The sequence below is a fragment of the Colius striatus genome, chromosome 3, assembly GCF_028858725.1.
Source record: "Colius striatus isolate bColStr4 chromosome 3, bColStr4.1.hap1, whole genome shotgun sequence".
In the NCBI taxonomy this organism is placed as follows: domain Eukaryota; kingdom Metazoa; phylum Chordata; class Aves; order Coliiformes; family Coliidae; genus Colius; species Colius striatus.
In genome coordinates, this window is record NC_084761.1 from 93,269,176 (window position 1) to 93,295,108 (window position 25,933).

At 44.0% G+C, this 25,933-nt stretch overlaps 1 protein-coding gene across 4 annotated transcripts in view; it reads right to left on the minus strand.

The window, feature by feature from the left end:
• Nucleotides 1-283: 283 nt before the first annotated feature.
• FGFRL1 (fibroblast growth factor receptor like 1) overlaps nt 284-25,933 on the minus strand; it is a 193,144-nt gene continuing 167,494 nt past the window's right edge. For all 4 annotated transcript variants that reach the window (XM_061993094.1, XM_061993093.1, XM_061993095.1 and 1 more), the window contains exons 4-7: nt 21,177-21,257; nt 16,431-16,715; nt 11,725-12,078; nt 284-8,816 (exon numbers count right to left, since the gene is read on the minus strand). In XM_061993094.1, coding sequence (XP_061849078.1) covers nt 8,407-8,816; nt 11,725-12,078; nt 16,431-16,715; nt 21,177-21,257 — 1,130 coding nt within the window. In that variant the 3' untranslated portion in view covers nt 284-8,406. The remainder of the gene's footprint in view (nt 8,817-11,724; nt 12,079-16,430; nt 16,716-21,176; nt 21,258-25,933) is intronic.

Consider the following 25,933-nt stretch of genomic DNA (forward strand, 5'->3'; position numbering starts at 1 on the left):
CTCATGTAATGAGGGTCCCAAAAGTGAACACATTAGTCAAGGTGCAGCCTCGCCAGCACTGAGTACAGGGGCATAATCTTTAATTGCTGCTCCTTACTATTCACAGTTCCCCTTTTCACATTCACCACCTTAGACAGCATTAGTGAAAATATCAGTAATTTTCAGTTTTAATTCAACGAATATTGAATTAATTGTTAACTGAGGACCTTCCCCAGGTCCTCAGCAATATTTCAGATCCCAGCTCTCACTGGTTTAAGGGCCTGGACCTCCATCCTTATCTCTCCAATTAAATCATTACCCTTAAAATCCTTGACCATTTTCAACCTGATAATAAAGCATAGGAAAAAGCAGCTGTAAGCTTCATGAATATTTATTTTTTCAACAGTGAAGGAGCAAGTTTACCTAACAGCTTTGCTAACTGATTGTCTGCAGAACAAGGAAGTTATGGCCATGTTAACGCAAGAAGTAGTAGTTTATTGTTTTAGTAGACACTTCTTTTTCCTTCCTTCTGAATAAACACACCGCAGGGTCTTGGAGGACGTGTGCCAAGAGCATTACTGAGTGCAGCAACAGCCGAACAAAGCGCGGCAAAAGCACAATCCTAATCATAACAGAGAGAGCAAGTATTGTTACAAATGTTCTCTTTAGGATGGAAATGAGCCAGGGGTAATAAAAACACCATAAAAACGTCAAAATGAGCGATCACCGTGAAGCACTGGCCTTTTTATAACCAAAACTTGCAATGAACTTAACAAAAAAATATTCCTGTGTTAAGAGAAATGACATTTTTGCTTAACTTTATTGTTTGACTTGTCCTCACTTCGCTGCGTGGTGAAACGATTGCAGAACAGCTTCAGAAGGGCATTGGTAAGGATCTGATTGATATTAAATGGCATTCGAGCGCGACGGTGGACTCTGGATGGAAACAAACTGTTAAGGAGGGCATTAACATTAACACTGCTACTGCCTCTTTATGAGAATATGGGGCATATTTAGGTACTAATTGTTTGAACAGCAGCAATAAAACATGGTGCTTAATAACATACAAATGAAGAGCTGTGTAACTCGTGTAATTCCATCAGAAAACACTCAGGAACAGCAGCTTGACTTTAATTACTCAGATCAAAGGGAAAAAGGCATTTTGAAGGCTGGTGTAAAGCATAATTTATTACTGCTCTCACTAAAGCATAGATCAGCTGGGATAGAAATAGCACTTTGGACTGGATTTGGTGAGCGAAAATGGGGGGGAAAAAACAATATTCATTGCTTTGCTGATTTCCACATATATTGGGGGTATGTTAAATCCTAATTACAATAGATTGGCTAAAGGGAAAAGAGGAAGGAAGGAAGGAAGGAAGGAAGGAAGGAAGGAAGGAAGGAAGGCAAGCCACAATAAGGATGAACAAAGGTCATAGCTCCATGTATCCATTGCTCCATTGCTCTCAGAGACCTGAAACCAGTCAACACACACTAAGATGACTTGGCTAAACAGAAAACATACAGTGGGTCCTCTTTCCTCCAGACTCCATAGACAGTAAGTACGTGTCACTTCAGAGTCAATGCAATACCAGCACTTATATGGTTGTCTCAGCCATTACATCCTGCTTTCAACTACAGTGATTCACATTTTTGGTGGGTGTATTTTTTAACTTTTGTAGTAAACTTTTCAAAGCCGAGAATCTTGGCCCAAGAAATGCTTTGGTGGTAAGATAAGTTCATGAGAAAGTCTGAAATACCTACTGCTTCCTAATTATTGGCATTTTCTGACTGATCCAGAATGCAGAACTGACCTGGCAGGTGGCTTGAGAGCAATCCCAGCACATTGGATGACACACTCTAACCCTTGCCAGCACTTTTAAGCTTCACTTCCTCCTCTATGAAATTGTTGATGGAATCTATAGGTGAAAACCGTCTCACAAAGTTTTTGTGACCGTGCTACTCACTATAACTACCATCCATCAATCCACAAAGGCACGAGTGGTCTCTCTGTGGGTCTAACACTCCTTGGAATCCCATACCAGCAGGCTCACTTTGGCTAAACTGTACAACCCAAGACATAACCCCTCATGTTGAATGAGTGTGCCATGGGGAGCTGTGTCCACCCCAGGGCGAGGGCAGGGCAGGGTCCTGGCTGCCTCCCATATATGGCAAAAGAGGGAATTGAAGAGACTTGTAGAATTGTTGTGGTTGAAAAAGACCCTTAAGGTCATTGAGTCCAATGATAACCCTCACACTGCCAAACCCACCACTAACCCATGTCCCTCAGCACCTCAGCTACACGGCTTTGCAATATCTCCAGGCCTGGGGTCTCCACCACCCTCCTCAGCAGCCTGGGACAGTGTCTTACACCAGTAAGGAGCTTATCCAAGTGAACAGGCCATCAACCACATGTGTTTACATGCAAATTCACACGTAGATGGTTGGTCCATGACACTCAATGCAGTGAGTCCAGTAAGATTTTCTAAACAGCTGATGGTGGAGAGGAGGTGAGTATGCACACTCAGGGCTGCACTGCTGTTGACACAAGGGCTTTCTTGCAGACACAGTAAATGTCAATGCACAGCCCCAGTTTATATAAATAATGTCATTACTGTAGTAACAAGCTGGAAAGTGCTGATATCACATACTTACACTCTGGAGGAAAGCAGAGCTGGGTGTGCAGCCTGAGCCAGGCTGCCATGTGCCAAATGTTGCTGTAAGGTCTGTGGTGCACATGTGCAGCTATGGCAGGGAGCAGGAGACCTGCCTTTGCATCTCCTTTTCTCAGCAGTTCAACTATATTTCTTTAGGGCCAGAAGGGACTACTAGATGACTTCATCTGGACTAGATGGATCCCTTTGTCCCAATATTCACGAAATCTTGCATCCAACAAAAACACCCAGTCCACAAAGTGCTCAGCCTTGTTTTGATGATTTTGAGAGAGGCAGTGTCTGTGCCTTCCTTGGATAGCTGCTTCCAAAATGTTTGCATTTCTCATTGAAATGGGTCTGGCTTCTTTCTCTGGCCATTAACTCCCATCACATCTTTCTCTGCCAATGGGCCAGACAGAGCAAAAATGTACAAACTGTGCAATGACTCCATGCAGCCGATTGATTTCCCAATGGACATTGCAGGGATTTTTTTCCCACTGGTATCGGCAGGAGCTGGAACGGGCTCTGTATGTGAAATAATCATCAGCTTAGGTAATTTGGAGTCCTGGGCACACTCAACATACCCCCTGTAGACAGAGGTGATGCCCAGATAGGAAAGCCATGATAAATTCCCCATTAACCTTTGACCGCCTCCCAGTTTTTGCTCACTTCTACATCTCCCTGGGGCTTTAATTCAGTATTTCAAACCTCAGAAGAGTTTCAGACAGCCACAGAAATGGAGCTGTCAGAGAAATATTTCCTCTTTCCCACCCCAAGTGTACAATTTTTGCATAAAGCTCTTTGGGTCTGAGGTCCAGGTCAGGTCAAGATGAATTTTGGGTGAGGGCCAGCTTTCCTGAACTGCCACAACTTGGATGTTTGCTGCCTCTGGAGTGAGGAGTGAGGCACTCACATGTTTGCCTCAAAGGGGTGGGGGTACTGGGCTTGACCTTGAAATCCCTGCTTCATTTCAGGGACTGGAGTTTAGCCATAAGCTCCAGGGACCCCAAAATTTCATCTTGCTAATTGCAGTTTGGCTCCTGGTGCAACTACAGCGTCTGGCTCTAGAGGTGAAGAGATCAAAAATAGTCCCTTTTCCACTAAAAAACCAGAAACTTTTTCCAAAGCATTCAAAATGTTGTAACTTTACAGCACCCCAATGTCCATTAAGAACATTCCAGGCTTTTATTCCTTTTCTTCTTTCACTTCTATTACACAGCCACAGCCATGCTCTGCCATCCTGTCTCATTTTGATGTGTTCGGTTTCCATATTTCCCACCGTTTAAAAATCACATCACAGTTTTTACTTCCAATGTCTGATAGAAGTTTTCAGTATGAAAGGGGCTGACGACACAAAGGTTGTCCATACAAAGTTTAAAAGTGCCACACACAAATTGGCATGTAAGGCTGTGTTTGATCTGTAATGCAAATAAACAAAGATGGTGAATTTTAAGCCTCCAATTCCTCTGATCTTTGAAGCCTCGTGGCTTTAAAAGTACAACTGCCCTCTGTATCACAGCTTAGCATGTACATCTACATGCTTATATGTATATGGAGACATATATATAAAATAAAACACTTTTGTAGTCAAAATAGGGTCCATAGCTAATGGCATGATTATAGCTTTCTTTAAATATCCTCTATTCATGAGAAAAAGTGAGTCCAAAACTTGCCTTTGAAGAAAAACAAATTCAAGCATAAGAAGGGCCTTGCTGAATTTATTTAGACTAAGGAAGACTTTGCAACACATGCAAGGCACAATCAAGCCCTAAAAATAAATGGCATGCAGTAGGGCATGGGACAGAGTGACTCTTAAGAGCATTTACAGGTACTCTGTGGAGGCAAAATCATTCCTCAAAAATGCAAAACCCACTCAAGCCCAGACAATATACACAGTCTCTCTTTAACAGGGCATACCATGGTATTTCCCAGGGGGAAATTTCGCACCAAGTTGGAAGATTATGAAAAGGGAGCTGATACCCAAGGCACAATGAAAACCTGATGTGCTCTGGAAGTCACGACCTTTATAGCATCCCAAATGGCACGTCCAAAACCAGAGCTGTTGTCTCAGTACCGTGGCTGAGGGCTCCAGCTGCATGCGGCCTTTGGAGATCTATCAGCATCACTAGAGGTTTGTCTCTAAAGGCAGGAGCTTTAAAGGGCAGGAAGAAGCCACTAGTTCCTCCTGAGCCATCTAGCAATATGTGAAGTTTTTGGCTGCATCATGCAGCACTTTGGAGCTGGATTGTAAAGGGTAGAAGGCACATGGGGAGAGTGTTAGGCTCAACTTGGAAGATGGTGCTGCACGGGAAAAGCGTGATTGCTTCTTTTAATCCACTAACACACTGAGGGTTGGTGATGTAGCTGCCAGTCAAAAAAAAGTGCTGTTAAGAGAGGTCTCTCTGAGTTTGTTTAAAGTTGAACCATCCACCTTTGAAGCTAGTATCAGTATTGCTCACACAGCATACGTTGAAGTGTCCCCTTGCTTCAGCACTCTGCAGAGGGCAGAGAAGGGCCATGGGCTTACAGGTGAGTCCTGCCCTCTGCCATGCCCCAAGTGCTGCTGAAACCTGTGGTAGCTCAGGACGTACCATGGCACAGTAAGGAGCTTCCCATAGGTGTGAGATGAGACATAGCCCTTAGTATCCCTCATAGAAACATCCACCTAATGCCTTCTTAAAATAAAAGTGGTGCATTTAATGTATAAAGGCTTTTTAGTTGGCTGGGGATTTTTTCTAATGAAATGACTCAGTAAACAACAACCATTAAGAATTCCAGCTTAAATCATGCCTTATATCTAAACAGACACCTCCTGAATTTAGCTTTTATGGACTTTTATGGACTTAAATTTGTCTTAACAAAGTGTAACACAACCCCTCTGCTGAAAAAAAAAAGTAATCATTAGCAATGGGTTGCTTTATATAATCTCTATAGAAACACCATCGTGAGGGGATGGTCTTTATGTGGTGATAACATGGATTTCCTGTTACAGCATACAGGAAAGCATCAGAGCATGCTTTGCAGTGCTGTATTGCAACAGTGCCAGGTGGTAAACTCCATGTGAGTAGGAAGGGACCCTCTTCTACTTTCTCCTCCTCCTCCTCTTCATAGAATCATAGAATGGTAGGGTTGGAAGGGACCTTTAGAGATCATCTAGTCTGACCCCCCTGCAGAAGCAGGTCAACCTAGATCAGGTCACATAGGAATGTGTCCAGGTGGGTCTTGAAGACCTCCAAGGAAGGAGACTCCACACCCTTCCTGGGCAGCCTGTGCAACTGCTCCCTCACCCTCACAGTCCTCAGAGCTGCTGGATGGCAGCATCAGCACAGGAGGCAGGAACTGAGTCACTGATTCAGGTGGCTAAGGCAAAAAAGGGGCTCCTTGCAGCAGCTTACATGGGTAAGGGAAAGCAGGAGCCGATGTACTTCAATGACTTGGGGCCCCATCTCACAGCGCTATGGCTGAGTAAACAGGGAATTGTTTGATTTGCTGGTGATTCAAACAAGCCAGCAGAAAAACCCACTGCAGGTCAACTCAGAGCAAATAACTTCAGAAGCATTCAGAGAAAAGCAAAGCCTAAAGCACTGTTTTGTTTCAGGTTAAATCAAGTGTTTCACTTTTAAATGGAGCAGCTGGTTTGTTGAAGACCTCTTTTGCAGAATGGACTTGAGAAGGAACTTCCAACTTATTGGCATGTTTCAAATTTTCAGGATTTTTTTGCCAGCAAACTTTTCAGTGAAACTCAAGTGAACAGCAAACAGTTGCAGCATTGTTGACCCTGCCTCCTCTAATGAACATTTTGGCCACTGAAGGGTTGGGTGTCCCTCTGTAGCACGCAGTCAAATGAAGGTGTGAGCCCCATGTGTTCTCCTTGCTGCACCCAACTCACCATCCACTGTCTCCCTCAGAAGCTGTATTTACAAATTACATATACACCTACATTTCATATTTTGCCCTCCCCAGCATGCTGAGGCTCACAAATTATTGTGATTTGATTTACAAAGTTTTCTTTTAAAAAGAAAACCCACTGCAGTTTTGTGCTTAAAAATCATCTGTAATCTCATTCTCTCCACCCACCAAAAATGCATAGTGAAATAGATTTCCCTGTGAGTAGAGAACTTTGCTGCTCAAGGTAAGAAGGGGAGCAAGAGAAGGGATCTGGGCACTTCAGACCCTCACAGCCAGAATATAAGCAGTGGGAAAGGTCAGCTTCTGATGGAAAGGATGGCACCAGCAGGACCTGAGATGATGTTAGGAGATTACATGTGGTGAGTATAAAAAGGCATAGAGAAAGATACCTCGAGGTTAGGAGAGGTACAGTTGGTCAAATGCTACATTTGAGCATATGCTGAGCATGGAGCTACAGAACCTGAAAAAAAAAGAAATCTTTATTTTCTTTGATCAAAAATACGTATAGAAACGCCTGTTTCGAGGAAAATATCATACACTTTTTTCTTGTTTAACAAAATAAATTAAATATACATGACTTCTGTTTAAACTCTATATAGAATTACAAAGGTTTTTATATTTGCAATTGGATTCATTTCCAGTCCATATAGGTATATAACATGGTCCTTACTTATTTTCTCTTCTTTGTGTTTTCACTGTTGTTTGAACTGCAAGGAAACTGTATCACTTCCAAAACGTTATCTGAGGGGAGGGGGCAATCACACACAACTTAGGTGAACATTTCTCAAATGCTTTTTTTCCTACAAGATTATTATTTCATTCACTTCATTTCTTACTCTTTCCTTTCTAATGTTTTCGTGTGTTTTGCATTGATGTAGAAAATCCAGTAGCTTGTCACTGTGAGCCATCAGAGAAGGGCAGCGTGCTTTGCTTTCTTCACCATCAGCAGTTCAATTATTATTATTATTAATTATTATTATTTCTTAAATATAAATATAAAGGTGTTCTGTACAATGTTCCTCTTTCCTTCTTTCCTTTTTTCCTGGCAGTGTCACTGAGTCCTTGGACAGGGGGAGCGGAGCACTTGCAGTTGGATCTGCAGAAGACCCCCTGGGAAACGTGATGCCTTCAACTTGCAGAAATCAAACCAACCAGCTTAGTCAATGCTTCAGATCAAATGATCGTGACTGAGAAGCATTCAGCACTTCACGTTGTGAATGGAAATTAGTTTTCCCAGCCCCTTTTGTGATGTATTTTTCCCCTGGAAGAGGTGGATTGGTTATGTCTCCTAGTGCCGTGGCACTAAACTTCAGGTACTTTAGAGCTCGAGTTACTCAGAGCAGGACAGGTCAGGGGGCTTCTCATCAAAACAAGTGATGTGCAGCAAGCACAGGAACAGCAGTGCTCACCCAGAAAAGGACCATGCTCACCTCTTGCTCTGTTTAGCAACACAAGGAAGGAGGCTGTGGTTCACATCCCTGTGTCCTGTCTCACCTCCATTAAAGAATCTGGGAAGGCTTCTCTGTTGGAGATGGCTGCCTCTCTGCTGAGATTTGGAGTTCCTTCATTATTCCTTGGCTACATCCTCATTGCAATAATTAAAACAAAAATCTGTTTTCTCTCTCTGTCTTTCTCTATTATATATATATTTATATAGATCGATATAGATATATACACATATATATATACACACATACACACGCATATACAATTCTATATATATGTATATATATATATTTAAAATTATATATATATAATATTTTCTGTCTGCTTTGCCTGTTGCTGGCAGTGTGAGCTGACTTGGAGCAGTCTCTTCTGAGGTACCACGGGGAAAAGCCCAAATGAGCTACTGTACACGGCCGTCCGCTTAGCACTGGTACTGAATGTGCTGGTGCTGATGGACTTTGCCTTCCACGTGCGAGTGGGTGTGGGTGTGGATGTCCGTGTAAATCTTTGGGTACATTTTGGATGCCATGGCTGGGGCGAGTGCAGGCCCTTGGGACAGTAAATGCTGCTGTTGGGCGACATATTCCTCATAGTTTATGGAGGAGATGCAGTCTTTGTCGGGGACCTGGGAGACGCAGATCCTGTCCCGGGGCTGCGGCCGGTGCACAGGGGGAGCAGCTGGAGGGGAGCAGGGCTTCTTCTTGGTCTGGCAAAGCCACAGTAGTATTGTCCCAAAGATGAAGACAGCTCCGGCAGGGATGCCGATGATCACGGGCCAGGGCAGGCTGCTGGCCGAGGAAGGGGGCACAGGTGCACTCGGAGGTTTGGGATCTGGACATTATGGCAGGAGAGAGACAGAAAGAGTTAATTAAATGCAGGCAAAGAGGATTCAAAACAGATGTCATACTTGCACTGGCTTTTGTACAGGCTGTCTGGCAACCCTGCCAGACCCAGCAACAAGGGAGGAATCAAGTCAGCGCATGATGTTTGGTAACTGCTTTGCTTTTCAGTGCTCCTGGAAGGACGAGCGACTCATTTTCTCTGGTTTAGGGGTCAGGAAGGGGAGTCCTTGTGGGATATTTTAGCTTTCTTATCCAAGCTTTAATGGACATGCTAGAGCCAGCCTGAGAGTGTTTCCTAACACCCTCACTCTGTGATGGAGTGGACTTTGCTGCCCAGATTGGAAGACACAATACGGGATGTGTCAGTGATACCTCCATGTCAGCAGCCCAGGCAGGAGGCACAATGGGGTTGTGTAGAGACATGGCACGTTGCCTACTCGCCTCTGCCAAGTTTAGCTGTGTCCGTGTGGGCTTTAGACACTCTTTAATATCCCTGTCCACCGATACTGGAGCTACCCCACAATGCTCTGCCGTGGCAGGCAGCGTGAACTTGGTGCTTTGGAGGTGTTGTTTTGAGTTCCTTGCATGGCTGGGAGCAAGACTGAAGGATGGGGAAAATGTAGGTGTGCTAGTGTCCCCTCCTTGATGCTCAAGCCATGGAGATCTGAAAGTTCACACAGCATTAAAGAGTGTGTCCAACACTCTATGCCAAATGGGATCTACTCCCACCAGTATCTTTGGAGTTGCCATTGGCTTTTCAAGGGCTGAAAATTCAGATACTAGAGGAGGTAAGATGCTTCAGACAGCATCTTTCACATCTACTTCCCCCTTGCCCTCTCTGCTGTTGGCAGTCTGTACATCCCTTCATAGCCACTTGGGTTTCTCAGCCTGATCTGTTGATTTATAGATCTAAAAGGAGTCCCAGGGTAAGATCCTAGCTATCAAAATCCCCATCTAGATAGCTACCATCTGGAATTTCCAAAGCTAGGCAAAAATACCTAGGCACAGAATTCAGCCTTCAGGGAGATACTCAAGATTAACTCTGAAAACCACAGGCTATCCAAATGGCCTTAAGACACTAATGTCTTTTTCTCTCCTTGACAAATAAATCTATGGCTAGTTTGAAATATTAAATATATACCATGTGGTCTCTTTGAAGTCAGAGGGACCTATACTGTTGACCTCAATAGACAAAACTTTGATTCACCAATGTTGGAAATAATTTAGGCTGGAAGGGGAGCCTGGAGGTTATCTCGTCCAGCTTCCTGCTCAAAGCAAGACAGGATCAGAGAACTGTCCCATCAGCTGACCACAAAAACAACAGTTTTCATGTTGGTTGGCAGAAATCCTCTGCTGTGCTGAAACAAAAGTGTTTTGATATTCATCCATGCTGTTCTTTGGAGCTGTCTAATGTCAAAGCTGGTAGATTTACAAGCAAAATCATGTTTTTCTAACTCATGGCCTTACAACCACGTCTTTGCTTCTGAGGGCAAACTGGGTTCTCCTTCTCCAGCATTGCCAATAACAACAGGCCTGCAGGCTTTGGTTTGGGCATGAGGCCTCATTATAGTCCTATTTAAATCAATGGAAAGTCTCCCACTGATTTTAGTGGGAGCTGGATCAGACTTTCATAGTTTAGAAACTCCCAGAGGCTTTGAGGAGTTCTATCCCACCCACGCAGCCTTTTCCTTGAGACTGACAGGCTTTTTAGTTGGGAGTTCAGTCCTAAATCTAAGTGAGGCAGAAGAAGATGCCAAGAGCATTCTCTTACTTGGCAACCCACTGTCAGTATCTAAATCTAAGCCAGTGATTCTCAATAGCTGCTGAGATGCAGAGCTTTGGCAGTCAGTGAGCAGAAGAAGCCATGCTGCCTTAGTTACAGGAGTCATGAGTATCTTCCCCACTACCTACAGAGAAAACCAATCCTAACAGTCTGAGAGAGTTAATGATCTCTGTTTCTCACTGATGTCTTCAGTGGAGACATCTCATTAGACCCAAGAGCTAAAACGTTCTGATACTGGCTCCAGCTCCTGCACTCTCTTTGCTGTGTTGGCCTTGTGATGATGAAGGGGAGAAAAAGCAGTAAGACTGATTCTTGTCATAAAACTGGTGGATCTGAAGCTAGATTCTCATGCCAAGATGAAGCAGAATAAAATGCCCTTTTCAATAAAAAAGTATTTATGAGGACTGAACTGCACAGTCAGGAGGCAAAGGAGTAAATGACAAAGCCAGGATGGTGTGTCTCAAACACATTCAATGCAGCTTCAGTTGGATGTGGCCACCAGCTCTGAGGCATGGGGAGAGAAGGAAGAAGCTGAGCGTTTGGTACAAGAGTCCCCAGGGGATCATTGGGTAAGAATTTAACTAGTCAATCATTCTCTTTCACACTCATTCTTTTCCTTTCCTTATGACTGAGACTGTTTTTATTCTTCTCTCATTTTATGGGCTTGTATCATTGTTTCCTCTTACCAATAAAAGCAATATAAATAAAGGCAAGAGAAAGGAGAAATGTAAGGGAATGGGGTTGCAAACTGTGCTGCTATTCATTTTCCTTCTCACATCCTGCACCCTACCACTGAAGTGACTCAGTGCATGCAACTGCAGTTTCCTTCCACAGCTTCTCTTCCATACAGGAGCAGATCATTCATTTTATTTTGCCTTTCTGGAATCATTATTTCCCATGAAGGGAGAAAAAGAAACATCATCAAGAGGATTTCAGCATGGGCTGATTTAAATCATGGTTGATTTAGCTTCTCATTCATTCTTATCAGAACTGGGCTAGCCTAAATCAGCACATCAGAGAGAGGCACAGAGCCCACTGAGTATCAGCAGGTATATTAATAAATACCATGATGCAGACTCTTGTTTCAGATGGGAGGGGAAATGGCATAACTCACCTGGCAGGACTGTGAGAAAAGCGCTGCGGAAGCTGTAGCCCATGGTGTTTGCCCCCAGGCAAATGTACATCCCTGCATCCTCTTCCTTGGCTCGGGTAATCATCAGTTTGTTCAGGTAGGAACCATCAGGGCGGGACCAGACCTCCCCTGTGGGCAGCACAACAAACTTCTGTCCCCCCACGTCGATGGTTGAGTTGTACTTGCTCTCTGTGCCATACTCCACCCTCTTCAGCCACTGGATGACAGGTTTGACATCGCTGCGGACTTTGCACTGGAAGGAAGTGGTCCCACCATAGTCCACCGTCGTGTTGACGGGGTGAGTCCCTGTCAGGATGGGCTTGGACCTCGTCCTCTCTGCACAAAAACACAGGGAGCTTCATGGAAAAAAAGGTGTTTGCCAATTTCATTACCTTGTGATTGCAGACACATAGGAAAAAGGTGTAGGAGTGATGCAAAATAATTGCATGGTCCAACTCTCTGCCCCAAGGCAGGCTGAGGTCTCTGCAAATCTCTCCTGATATAAATTTGACCAGCCTCTGATAAAGCTTCTAATGGTAGATGCTTTCCAGACAACTCCTCCATCATCTGAAGCTTAGCAAGTCTTTTCTCATGCTCAACCCAACTCTTCCTGTTTCTCACAAGGAAGTTACTTACTCTATCTGCATCAGACCTGGAGAAAAGTTTGCTCTCCCTCTTAGCTTTTATATTTTGGAGGATTTTCTTCAGCCCTCTCTTCTATACACTGAATAATCCTCCTAACTGCTAAACAAGTAGGGTTCTAAGAATTTCTTGTAGAAGGTTTTTCTGTCTTTGCTGTGTTTCTGCTCTCTCAAGCCCCTCACAAAGCATTTGTACTTGGGTACCCAGCCTGTGGTGGTATTACCTGACACCACACAAGTCAGACCTGGCTTTTCTGCTCCTTGGCAAGTGTTGTAAGTCCAGTCTGGACTACTGAATTTTCCCATTCCCTTGCTGTACACTGCAGCTATGAGATGACAGAAGGGGCTATCCTTCCTTACACTCACGTTCACACATACGTTTCAGGGACTACATCCCAGAATAATGGGATCTTAATGATATACCTTAATGTACAGGGTCAGAGGCTGCTGTGATCTTTCTAGAGCCTTGAGCAGAGGAAGATAAATAGTCTAATATTAGCTAAAAAGGACAAAACCCATTTCAGGATTTAATCAGGACAACAAATTCATCTGAACACGAATGAAGTGGATTGTTTCAATGTAAATGTTCACTTGATATTTATTGGCTCTGATGATGTCAAATCAATGTAAACAAATACTTGAAGGGAGGATGTAGAGAAGATGAAGCCTGGCTTTTTTCAGTGATGGCCAATGACAGAAGCAGAGGCAATGAGCACAAACTGAAACACAGGAGGAGCAAATGTTTTTAACTGTGCGGATGACTGAGCACTGCCACAGGTTGCCCAGAGAGACTGTGGCATCCCCATCCTTGGTGATATTCGAAAGCCATCTGGACATGGTCATGGGCAACCAGATCTAGGTGGATAGGATCTGCTTGAGCAGAAGGGCTTGGAGCAGATGACCTCCAGAGGTCCCTTCCAATTTCAGCCATTCTGTGATTCTATGTCTCTTACCAGCAGGTCTGGAAGGCTGTAATTTACATGTGAATATGACAGAACCCTCTGTATTCTCAGACACAATCTCATTTCTTTCACCTGATTATTTACAAGAACGTATTAATTGAGAGTCCACACCAGAATCACTGTGGCTAACCCAATTTAGGGACAGGGTAAGCCATGTTTATTCTCCTTTTGGTCTTCCCAAAAGTTCCCTAAGGACAGACAAAATTGGATGAGAAAAGGCCCCTTGTTTCACAGACTAATAGCAGACTGTGGAGATTTTCTCATCTTTTGTCTGGGCCCAGGAGATATCTGTCATCTCTGTTGCTGTCCATGGGGACCAAACTCTACTGGAAGCCACCCCATGCCATGTCATCCACTGCTGGGGTTGCTGAGACCACAGGCACTACCGATGAGGAAAATCTTCACTTCACTCTCATGTCCTTGTTTCTATTATTTCTTCCCTCTGACTATTGTCCCCACTCTCATTATGGAGCAAATTTTGTGGAGGAAGAGCTCATAAGAATTTTTCCCAGACAATAACAAAATCTTTCCTTTCTCACAAATGTTTGCCCCAAATTTCAGCTGATGAAGGAAACAAGATGGTAGGAAAAGAAATCAAACACAAGAGGTTCACAAACCACCCTTTCCAGCATGATTGTAAGCCTTAGGTTTTGTCAACACCCCATAAAGTCAAAGGAAAAATATATCTCTCATTCTAAGGAATGTTTGGAGGTTTTTTTAATGCTAGCATCAGAGAAATCAGTCACAGTTTCCAGACAAGAAGGTCCTGCAAGCCTCTATCCTAGGCACAGAGAGAAATTATGGTAGCACAGTGGGTGGTAACTGCTGGCAATCATCAGCTGCTTTTGACAGCAAACACTGTTGGATTGAGCATGTAACAAAACAGCTCCCACCAGCACTGGCTTTGGGGTGAGAGGAAGGAACAATGGACCCTTTTTCAAAAACTCAGGATACTTTCAATAATGAGGGCTCTAAAGATGTGCTTGGGAAACAAAAATACCACAGAGGTCTCCATAGGCTTTGCCTTGGGACTACAAGCAGGAATCACAGCTGGGGAGACTGAGACTCAGATAAGCAGGACTTAGGAGTGGAAGCTCAGGGGAGAAGAAAGGAGGAAATTGAATAAAACCTGTAATGCTCCACAGAATGATGTTAAAAATAGAAAGATGTCTGAAAACTGCTTAATGCCCTTATCTCCTCGACTCTGGTTCCAGCTTTGGTTACTGTTTTCACTCCTAGCCAGCAAAAGCTAATGAAAACAAAGGTTACATACATCTTTAAGTTGATAAAAACCAAGATAAACAGGGACACAGAAAGGGGTTTGTTCCTGGTGCTGTCTGGTTTTGATGAAGTGAAAATGCCACAGCTGCCATTAGGATGGGGCTTGATTCATTTCCCTGTCTCTGCTCCTGGTTTTAGTGTAAACACATGTTTTTACTGTCTCCACACAGCTGCATCTTTATCAATCCCAGATGTCCAGCAGGTTTGTGCCTTTGGAACCCAACAGAGCTACCCACATGTGCTTTTAATTCCTGTGATTCTAGAGAAAGGACTTATCAGAGAACAGATCTTTACCTTTAAGAACAATCTTTCAAGCTGCAATAAAGTTTCTCATGCTAAAATGCATGCAACAACGTGCTTTCCATGTGGCTGGAAATAGCTCTCTGTGCCCCCTCTCCTCACTAATGAAGGCTATTCAATTTTCACTCAGCTCATCTTTTCCACCTTCTCGAGTTAGCTGCTCTGTAATCATTTCCATGACAACTTCTGGTGATGTCATAGGGAAAGCACAATGATTTAAGAACAAGAGCTCTTCTCTGGAAGACTTAGGTAGGATTTGAGTACAATTATCTTCAGTAATAATAGGGGAAAGAGGAGATTAGGGACCAAGAATCAGAATAGCTAGATAGTAAGAAAAGCAATTTACACTACCCCATCACAATGCAGGGTAATCCCCCACAGCTCATCTCCTAAGGGCTGAATCTTTAAAGCTCTGTAGGCATCTAAAGACATAGACAGGATCCTGGTTTCATTTTCTGTTTTTTTTAAACCTCATTTTTACTCACCTGAACCTTCAGACGGCCAAACATCTTTTAAAACCTGGCCCTAAAGCCTTGACTGGCTAATTCCTCTAGTCATAAGAGTTCTGCTAATTTCCTTGGGAGACCTCTAATGAAGTAGGTTTCCTATTACAGCTATCTGGACTAAACTGATTGGTTTCACTCTGTTACTGCTCTGATGATAATCTGCGCCATCCTAAATATTTCCACCCCTCCTCTATGGTACATGAAAGGGCTTTCTTAGTTCTCAGTCTGCTCTTGAATTTAGTCTGTTGCTAGTGTAAGACTGAAGTGGGCAACGGTGAATCTTTACTAAGCAGGTGCCCTTAGAAATGACTGTTTCCCAAGTATCTGTCCTTATTTCAGCTGCCAGACTCTATTGTTAACACTCAGTCGTGCCCAGATGTTAGGTTTATTCTAGAGTTTCAGTAATGTTTTCCCTATCTCTGCTGATATTTTAAACATTTCATGACAAGGCACTTCTGGCAAGAGTCCAGCGCGGGGCTACAAAGATGATCAAGGGACTGAAACATCTTTCTTATGAGGAGAGGCTGTAGAACTTGGATCTGTTTAGCCTGAAGAAAAGAAGACTGAGAGGGGACCACATGATCACTTAGAAGTACCTAAAGGGTGGTTGACAAGAGGATGGGGCGACATTTTTTTCTGTGGTGCCCAGTGACAGGACAAGGGGTAATGGACAGAAGCTGGACAAGCAAAAAACTTCTTTGCTGTGAGAGTGAGGGAATCTTGGCACAAACTGCCCAGGGAGGGTATGGAATATCTGTTGGACATTTCCAAACCCACCTGAGCATGTTCTTGTGCCCCCTGATCGAGGGGAACATGCTTTAGCAGGGCATTGGGCTGGATGAGCTCTAGGGGTCCCTTCCAAATCCCACCGTTCTGGGATTCTGTGATTTCTGTGTCCAGCTATTGGCACTGCACACTTGCCATCATGCTTTCTTTACTCAGCCAGCCCCTTGCCCAAAGCTCCCTCCCTGCCTTTCCATCCCAGAAGCTGCACTTACGGATTACTTCAACTTTGTATGTGGCATTGATTTCTCCAACTTTGTTAAACACTCGGCAGGTGTATTTCCCACTGTCCTCTGGCTTCAGGTTCTTCAAGTTCAATGTCCACTTCTTCTTCTTGTTCTCCCCAATCTCTTGGGGTGTGAGGGGCTTGTTGTCCTTCAGCCACGTGATGTCAGGCCGTGGGTTCCCACTGGCCACGCACTTCAGGCGGATGGAGCTGCCGACAGGACGGGCGATCACTCTCCGTCTCATCTTGGCAGGCTGCGTGAACCTGGGCCGGGCTGCAAAAGCCATGAACAGTTGGTGACTAAAGGGCATGCAACAGCCATTACCCCTCTGCACAGCACAAACCTAGAATTTCTCAGTGTCCCTAAGGCAACTGCATCAGATCATCTCACAAAATAATACCAAAATCATGCTATTGGAGCTAAAGCAAAATGTGGTCCCATAATCACATTTTAATTGTTACCATATTCCATGTCACAAATGCAAGCCCTTAGCCAAAACCAAATGAAAAACCTCAGATTCCTGCCAGGCTAACCATTGTCTCAATCTTTTGCTGGTCACTTTAAGCTTCATTTTCTAATGGTGTTTTGCCCCTTAGTTCTCACTGGCTTTAATGGGACTTAAGAAGAGTCAACATCTTTTCAATATGTAGCAAAGTCTTACAATCTGCACATTGATCTGAACTTAAACATATGAAATTCATTCAATGTTAATTTATGAAGCATTCACATTGAAAGGCCAAAAAAAGCAAAGAAACAAACGGAAAGACACAATAAAACCCCCCTGAGTTTGTTATTAGAAGATACTTTGTGCCAGTTCATCCCAAAAATGGAGAAGCTGAAGCAACAGCTGCTGCTGGACAGAAAATTGGATTAAGATAGTCACTTTGTCTTAGCAAGGAAATCGACAATATTTCAAGAACACTAGAAAAATGTAAGGTCTTCACCTGTCAAAATCTGGAATTTATACCCTCAGCTGCAACAAACTGATTCATTATGTCAAAATCCCAGAGGGAAAGGAAGAGGTGGCACCTTCACACCCCAGTAGCTTTATTGACATCATTGCAGTGAGCTTTCCTGTAAAGTCATGAGTTGGTCTAACTAATCAATAGAAGGAAAAAGATCTTCCCAAAAACTTTTCAGACAGCTGAAATGATAGAAAACAAACTGTTGCAAGGCAACAGCTTGTCTAATATTATCCTGTGATGATGAATTCAAAAGAAATTACAAATTTCTTACAGTTCCTTTAATGACATAATGCCAGTCCAGGGGACTTCTAACTGTAGTCTCCTGAGATTAACACCAATTCTGGCTCCTGCTTCTCACTCTCTCCCTGCTTCCAAAATACTTCTGTCAAATTCACTGTCTTCCTTCATTATTTTGGCAAAACTGGTTTCTCCTTCAAGTCCGTTCAGCATTTCCACAAGTTTCTCCTCCTGCTTTTGAATCCTATTTCTTGTGTACTATGATCTTACTCTTCAGCCCCAAACGGCAGTCATCCTGCATTTTTGTACTACCCTTGTATATCTGGGGGTTCATATTGGGCAGCAGGATGAGCATGAGCCAGCAATGTGCCTTCATGGCCAAGAAGGCCGATGGCATCCTGAGGTGGATTAGAGGGGCTGTGGGCAGTAGGTTGAGAGAGATTCTCCTCCCCTCTAACCTGCCCTTGTGAGACCACATCTGGAATATTGTGTCCAGTTCTGGGCCCCTCAGTTCAAGAGGGACAGGGAGCTGCTAGAGAGTTCAATGAAGGACCACAAAGATGATGAAGGGAGTGGAGCAATTCCCCTTATGATGAAAGGCTGAGGGAGCTGGGGCTCTTGAGCTTGGAGAAGAGGAGACTGAGGGGTGACCTTGTTCATGTTTACAAATACTTAAAGGGTGGATGTCAGGAGGATGCAGCCAGGCTGTTCTCAGCGATGGCCAATGATAGGACAAGGGGCAATGGGTACAAGCTGGAACATAAGAGGTTCCAAAGAAACACAAGGAAGAATTTTTTCCCTGTTCAGGTGAGGGAGCACTGGCAGGGGCTGCCCAGATGGGTTGTGGAGTCTCCTTCTCTGGGGACATTAAAAACCCACCTGAGTGAGTTCCTGTGTGACCTACTCTAGGTGGTCCTGCTCTGGCAGAGGAGTTGGGCTGGATGATCTTTCAAGGCCCCTTCCAACCCTTAAGATTCTGTGATATCCCCTCTTATCCTTTTTTGGAGGAAATAAGAGAAATAGGTAATAAGTGTCCTGCTTTGTGGCACACTGTGTTGAATTATTGCCATCAGCCACTGGCCTTCATCAGTGCTCACTGGAAAGCCACAACCTCGGGTGCATATACACGCTAAAACAAGGTGAGAATGTTGTGCTTCAGCTATCGGGGAAGATAGTTAAAGCATGGCAGAGTGAGACTTTATTAGAAATCCAGCCCTGCTATCAACGCCAGAGGGCCAGAAGTTCTGGGATATTCACTGAAGCACAGCTTTGCTGAGTGGAGAAGACCAGTCTGCAGCTTTCTCTCTCCAAGCCCTTGGGAAGGGCAGCCTTTGCCCTTTGAGTTCTGTGAGTATATCCCTTAGTCCTCTCTCCTCTGCAGCCTTGCCCAACATCCCTCCCTCTCAGAAGGAGACACTGTTTGGCATAACCCTCTCTTCAGAGTCCTTTTCTGTAGGGTAAACCATCTGCCTCTGCAGTCTTCCCTTTCACCCCTTGGCTGTCATTTTGGGTCTCAGCCATTTGGTGTTATTTCAAACTCTTGCTCAGAAATGCTTTACTCTCCATACAGAGGCTTTCATGTGTAATCTAATGAACCAGAGCAACTCCAGCACTGAAAGTCCTTGCCATGACAGCTGAGCAGCAAGTGTGACATACTAACCCACTCCACAGGTCGTGGTGTGTAAGTTACTGGGTATTTCCTTCAGGGTCTGCTGCAAGAGAAGGCCCCTTCCCAGCAAAAACAATCAGAGAGACAATTAACCCTGTCAGAGCTGCACATTGGGAGCAATGACATGCTGAAGTTTAAGTCTGAGCCAAGGGAGACATGCTGATAAGGGCTGTCATTGTGGAAATTGTGAGTAAATGTCTGCGAGGTGCACGGAGAGGTTAAGAACCAGCCATGAAATGGATCCAAACAACTATCCTCTAATATGTCAGCAATTTACTCTGAGATCAAGACCTGCAGATCCAGGAAGGGGTAGATCCTCAACCAGATGGGATTCCCAAGCCGTAACTAACATATCAAAGAGCAGGTTGGAGACAAGACGATCTGCCCATGCTGAGTGAAGAGTCACCTTCCCTCACCTATTGCCTGCTTCCACAGCAGTAGTTCAGAAGGACTTGGTAGTGTCCCTCCTCAGTAAGGGGGAGAAACTCTCTTTCCTCCCACAAAAAGCAGGCCTAGAACATTTCTGGTTTTCCTTCCACTGAGATTTCCAAGAATCTGTCTGGATTTTCATATCTACTCATTGCACATTGTTGCCCAGATTCATAACAAACTACAGGTAAAGCTAAACTTTTTTATCTCTTTCTGTCTTTCTTCTTCTATTTAAAGAAGGTTAAATGATTATGCAGTCTCAAAGCTACTCCAGGCTGTGTGCAACATGCTGAAACCAGATCCCATTTATGCAGTCCTGAATGTCTCCTTGACAAAAGACTGAATTGGACTAGTTTAGAAAAGAAAAGGAGAAAGAGAGAGAGAGAGACGTACAAGAGAGAAAAAGAGAGCCAGCAAGCACAAAGAAAAAAAGAGGGAGACGCAGCAGTGTGAGAGAGGCAGAAAAAGTCTCTTTTGAGCTGATGCTAGTAAATGTCTGTCCTCAAATCTGTACCATTTACAGAAGTTTTGCTTGTTGGAGTGCCAGTGAAAGCTATTACAAAGTGCCTCTGTGTTATTTATACTTTATGCTTGTTCTCCTCCACATCACTTGGCATTTGCTTCATAAACACGAACGGCACATTTGTACAGTATAAATTATGCTACACACAAGAGAAAGGGAAAACACAAGTGGATGAGGACAAAGACACAGTGTTGTGTATGAGTTCCTTGCTGAAATGCTGTTTACCATGAAGATTTATTCAAGCTAATGAAAATTAAATGGAACAACTTATTGTTCATCGTGGAGTGCTTGGACCAAACTTTGGATCTGCAAGTCTTGCAGTGATTCAGAACCTGTTCCAAGTGAGATTTTAGCAGTTCCCCAAAGCTCCACAACAGCATAAATATCCTATGCTTGAACAGGTCAGGGCTTAGAGAAGTTCATGCAGGTTTCTAAAAGAGAAGGTAATTTTAAGAAATACTCAACTTTGACCTAATATTAATTCTCCTGAAGTGAAGTCAGACCTCCCCTTTGCCCTGAGTAGGAGCAGTGCTATGTTGGCACCGAGGGCTTTTGGAAATACTGCTGTAAAAGTCAATATTCCTTTTATAGAGGGTCTATGAAAGCTATAATAGCTGCACATGCAAAAGACAATCACTGCCTAGAAAAACAAATGCAAGGGAGAACCATGCTGGGGTACATGGCAGAGGGCCCTAGAGCAAGCCACGGGCTGCAGTTTGCAGAAGGACCCTTGGATGGTATCCATTCACACCGACGTGTTCAGCCGATGCTCTGTTTATTATTTGACCATCTGTAGGGAGAACTCACTCGTCGTTCTGGTTCCCCTTTCCCTCAGCAGCTGAGAGAGGTGTCGTGTGAACAGCACTGAATCAAGAACCAAGGAAAACTGACAAACACAGGCTGCTCCTTACCCCATTGCTTCCCAGAATGATCTTCATATTCTCCATTGGAGCCTTCAGGCACCTGGCTATCCTTTCCTGAGCTGGCATCATCTGCAAAGGGAAAGAAAGGGAAGGCATTAAGAAGGTCTCCTGCAGCCCAGCAGTACAGTAACAAGAGTTTGCATTTCCTCCTGGAGGCACCACATAGCTGAAACACACTCAGCATACATTTGGCGTCCACCCCCTGGCACTTGCAGCCTGGCCAGTTTAATGAACAATTTAGTTTGTTGCTTTATGAGTTTTTCGGCAGGCTACCAAAGCAATGGGAGTTTAATCAATGTTTCCATTAATAGCTGACAAAAGCTTCTTTGTTTATGTTTACAGGTTGCTGTTCCCTAGGAGGAGCTGATCCTTTCTACTTTCTATGCAAATAATGGTATAAATAAAAATTACAGAGAATTAAACCCAGGAGGTGGGGGGAGACTTGTGTGATCCATCACACTGAGCACAAGCAGTGGGATTACAGCCACTAATTTGCCTTCCATCTTCCACACAAAATCAGGAAAGTAAACAGGTCTGGGGTCAAACGAGCCCTCAAGGGATGCTGAATGCAAAGCTACAGCTGGAAAAAGCAATATTGAACTGAAAAGCTGTTGTGGCTGCTTTTTTTTTCTAAAATCAAAGCCACCTGTATGGACAACACACCACTTTGTCCCTGATTACTCTAGTTGTCTATATTGCTACCACAGAGCAACACCAAGGTCTCAGCTCTGTGCCTTGTACTGCCGGAAGAAACAGAAACCAGTACAAGGTGAACCCCCCACATCCCAGCAGCCCCCATCTCAAATTGCTGCTATGATATGGCCACTTACAAGGTCTCCACAAGGGCTGAGGGAGAAGGAGAGTATCCTGAGCTGCCTCCTGCAACCCAGGTGATGCTGGTGGCCTCACACCTCTGCAGAAGCTTTTTCCTCTTCCAGTAACAGCCCAACTTGTACTGCAGAAGCACTCGGCTCAGAGCATCTTTCTATAGCAATGCATCACACCAGGAGGGAGGTTCCTCTGAGGGACTTTGGGCAACTATAGGTGATGGTGCAGCAAAGTATGTATGTATGTATGGTGTAGCAAAAGCTACATTTGTGCTCTATGGGTGGCATAGCCCCATACAGTTGGAATTGAGATGAAGATCTTGGTCAAGAGCTGCTCAGCTCCTAACTAATGTGGACTGAAGTGTGTGAAGTTTGATTTTCAGAGATAAGTCAGGTGAAGGCTGGGAGAAAGATCACCTCAATCAGGAAATGCTCCTGATAATGATGTAAAGAAAATAAGGAAATCAACTGAAGTGAAAATATCTGACCTAAGGAATGAATCCCTCTAAATGCCCAACTCCTGAAACCCATACAAAACAAGGAGTTTTACAAGTAAAAGAGAAGAAATTTCTTTCTGTAATCTCTGCAACAGAGAGAAAAAATTAATCTCAGCTTATACATGAGCACATACTCCCCAAAATGTACAAATAGTAGAATTGCTCTTTACAGTTGTTTTAGATGTTGGGTTGTGCTTAAACAGTGTTAAGGGCATAAGGTTGAGAGGGTTCTTTGTGTGAGAAGAATGTGTGTTTAACCTCATCCTCACCCCAGTTTCAGCTATTTTGGAAAATCATCCCATCTCTTCAGCGTGGGGCATTTCATGCCAACACATGTTCCGCTCTCGTTTGCTGCTGTCCCTTATCAGTGTCCCTTAATGCAATGCCATATGGGTTTGTCCCCCCTCACCCCTGACAGATTTTTCTCTTCTCCTTGTGGTTACTTCAGCACAGTTTCCCCATGAGGTATGTACAGCTGTCACTTCGAGGGGAAAAGAAAACTTTCAGGGCAGCAGCAGGACGTGCTCTTACTTCAGCAGCTCACTCCAGCTGACTGCCCCTTCCCACCTCCCTCTCTCCCTCTGTCCATTGCTGGAAATCCAGAGGCTTTCCTGGGTGCCCCTGCCAGCCCCCAGCCACAATGAAGCACCATCAAACTTAGGAAACCTCAATTCTCATGTAGTGATGTGGCTGCAAACACACTACCCAACCCAGGCTCCACTGAGGCCAGCCCACAGCCTGTGGTATGGAGGAGGAGAGCAACCCACATGCTGCCATCTGCAAATATGGCAATATTTGGCAAACTGAGTGCAGGGAATACAAATACATCCATTATATGTGACGGCTTGCATAGAATCACACACAGGATCACAGAATCATTATGGGTGGAAAAAACCTCTAAGACCATCAGGTCCAACCACACACCTCACACTGCCAGGCCCATCACTAAACTAAACTGTATCCCTCAGCACCTCATCTATGCATCTTTTGAATATGTCTGGGGATGGGGACTCCACCACCTCTCTGGGCAGCCTGTTCCAATGCTTAACAATTCTCTTGGAGAAAAAAATTCTGCCTAATGTCTAATCTAAACCTCCCCTGGTGCACCTTGAGGTTATTTCCTCATGTCCTATAATTCATTACTAGAGAGAAGAGATCGACAGGTCTGTTTGTCTCCTTTCAGTCAAAACACAGAATCAGTTCCCTTCTGGCACTTGGACATTTTTTCATATAAACATCAGTAGTGCTACAAAAGGAATCTTGGACTTTTTCTGACAGAGAGCTTAGTAAATCCCATAGCACAATTAGAAAAATGTACTGGGTAGTGGAGAAGAAAGGAAAAGTCTGTGGTCAGAGATGTAAGATTCCTGCCCATTGTTAACTGCCGAATATCTTAAAAGTGGTTAAGACGTTTATGTGGAGATGTTCTGTCAATAACATCTCAATTCTACTCAGCCTGATGAACAAAGAGCAGTATATCCTCCCATGCTTCCTGCCTCATACTACGGTATGTCAGCCCATGTGTGCTCCTCCTGCCTACACACAAGGAGTGACTGGTGTTCTCAACACCTCTTGACATGCTGCTAAGCTTTTGATGTAAGTGAAATCGCTGTGAATCTGTTTGATCCTTGGAAGATGCTTCTTCAGTTGTTATCCTGCCAAATAGCAAACCTGTAGAGTAACCTACCAAACCCAGGAAAAATCATTTTAGGGGGAAGAGGCCAGGATAAATAATGTGCTGATCCTATGAAATATACAACTTGATGGGGGAGGAAGATTAAAATAAACAACTGCATGCATTTAGGCATGCTGGTTTAGGTCCATTGGAACTCAGTTCACATTTGTTAGGAATGTGGTAATGTTGACAGTAACACATAGCAGAAGTCTTGAGAGAGCAGAAATGTCACAAACATGGAAACTCTGGTAGAGCAAAACCACTTGCCATGCCCAGAGCTGCACACTGGATGAGGGGTGTTACAGTAGTCTTCCAGCTGCAAAACGCGGGCGACTGGGCTCCTACTTTCAGCTTGACTATCTAAACAAACTCATGCTTGAGGAAAAAAGCTGAAATTGGTTACAATTCATTTTGGCAAGATTCATCTGAAGCCCAGGAGCCTTCTGTTAAACTCAACAATGAGGCAGTGATATAACAATAAACCTGGGATGTGAGTGACCCAGGGTCAAGTCCCTCTTCTGCTGCATTCAGAGAGGAATTTGAACCTCCCTTCTTGCACCTTGGATGAGTCTCTTAAGTGTTGAACTGTGGCTTCAGAGAGCTGGAAAAGAGCTTTTTATTACATAAAGTGGAACAGCACTGCAGGAGATAGATCTCTCAGGAACACCCTTAGGATGGAAGACCCTTGTCTCATTGAGATATCACCATGTTCATCTTCCTCCTGCCTCATCCAAAGTTTGTATTAAGGCTGCATTCAAATGATCTCTGTCTTCCTGTTTTGAAGAACTTCCTTATTTGTCTTTAATTGTAATCTCAAGTTGTTTCCTAGGGTAAGAAAACACTTTTGCTGTTGTTCTAGTCCCTGTGTTAGTAAGGATGGATATCTTTCTTTATCACAAACACATCTTGGTCAAACTGCTCACTCCTAGGGAAGGATCTAGGACACTGAAAGCAAAGTCAAATTTTCTGGAAGTTCAGACACATCTGATTCAGCCCAAATCTGCAGTTTGAAGCCTGGTTTGTAGTGAGGACTTGCTGTTTGCATTTCACCCCAAGATTTACAAATGCAACTGGCCTGGCAAGATTCTTATTAGACAGAGAATGGGCCTGCAAAAACAAGCCACATTCAGTTATGTATGACCGGCACAGAAAATGATGTGCTTGTGGCAGAAATCACATGAGACTTAGCTATATGCAAAAATGACCTAATAAGCTGATTGCTTACTCGTGCTCTTGTCACAGAGGCAGGCAGGTCAGGGTGATAAGTACATATGAAAAAATCAGCCTGCAGCCAAAGGGCAGCAGAGATCAGCTATGCAGCATCACCAGCTTTGCTGCCAGCAGATTACCGCAAGAGGCAATGCTAAGAAGGATGAGCTGCTGAAGTTTCCTACAAGCTCCCTTTTCTGTGACCTATATTGGAAGGTCATCCTGTACTGGACTTCTTGAACAGTATCACAGGCTTAGGAGAGCAGCCAGTTGGAAGATGAAGTGGAAAACTTGCCTTGAAAAATAATCACTGACTAATTTTATGTCACGAGTATCTGATGCTAAGAAAACATGTACATGACTTAGGTGTCCTCATTGTACAGTTTAGTTTCATGGTGTTACAATGCATACTGACTAGCTGAGAAACCTGAAGTGGAAGGTTCTAATATCACATCAGGTGATAAACTTGGAGACATGAGACAAACTCATGTGGCCTCCTTTCCCTCCAAATATTGCACCTGGTCATACAAGACAGGG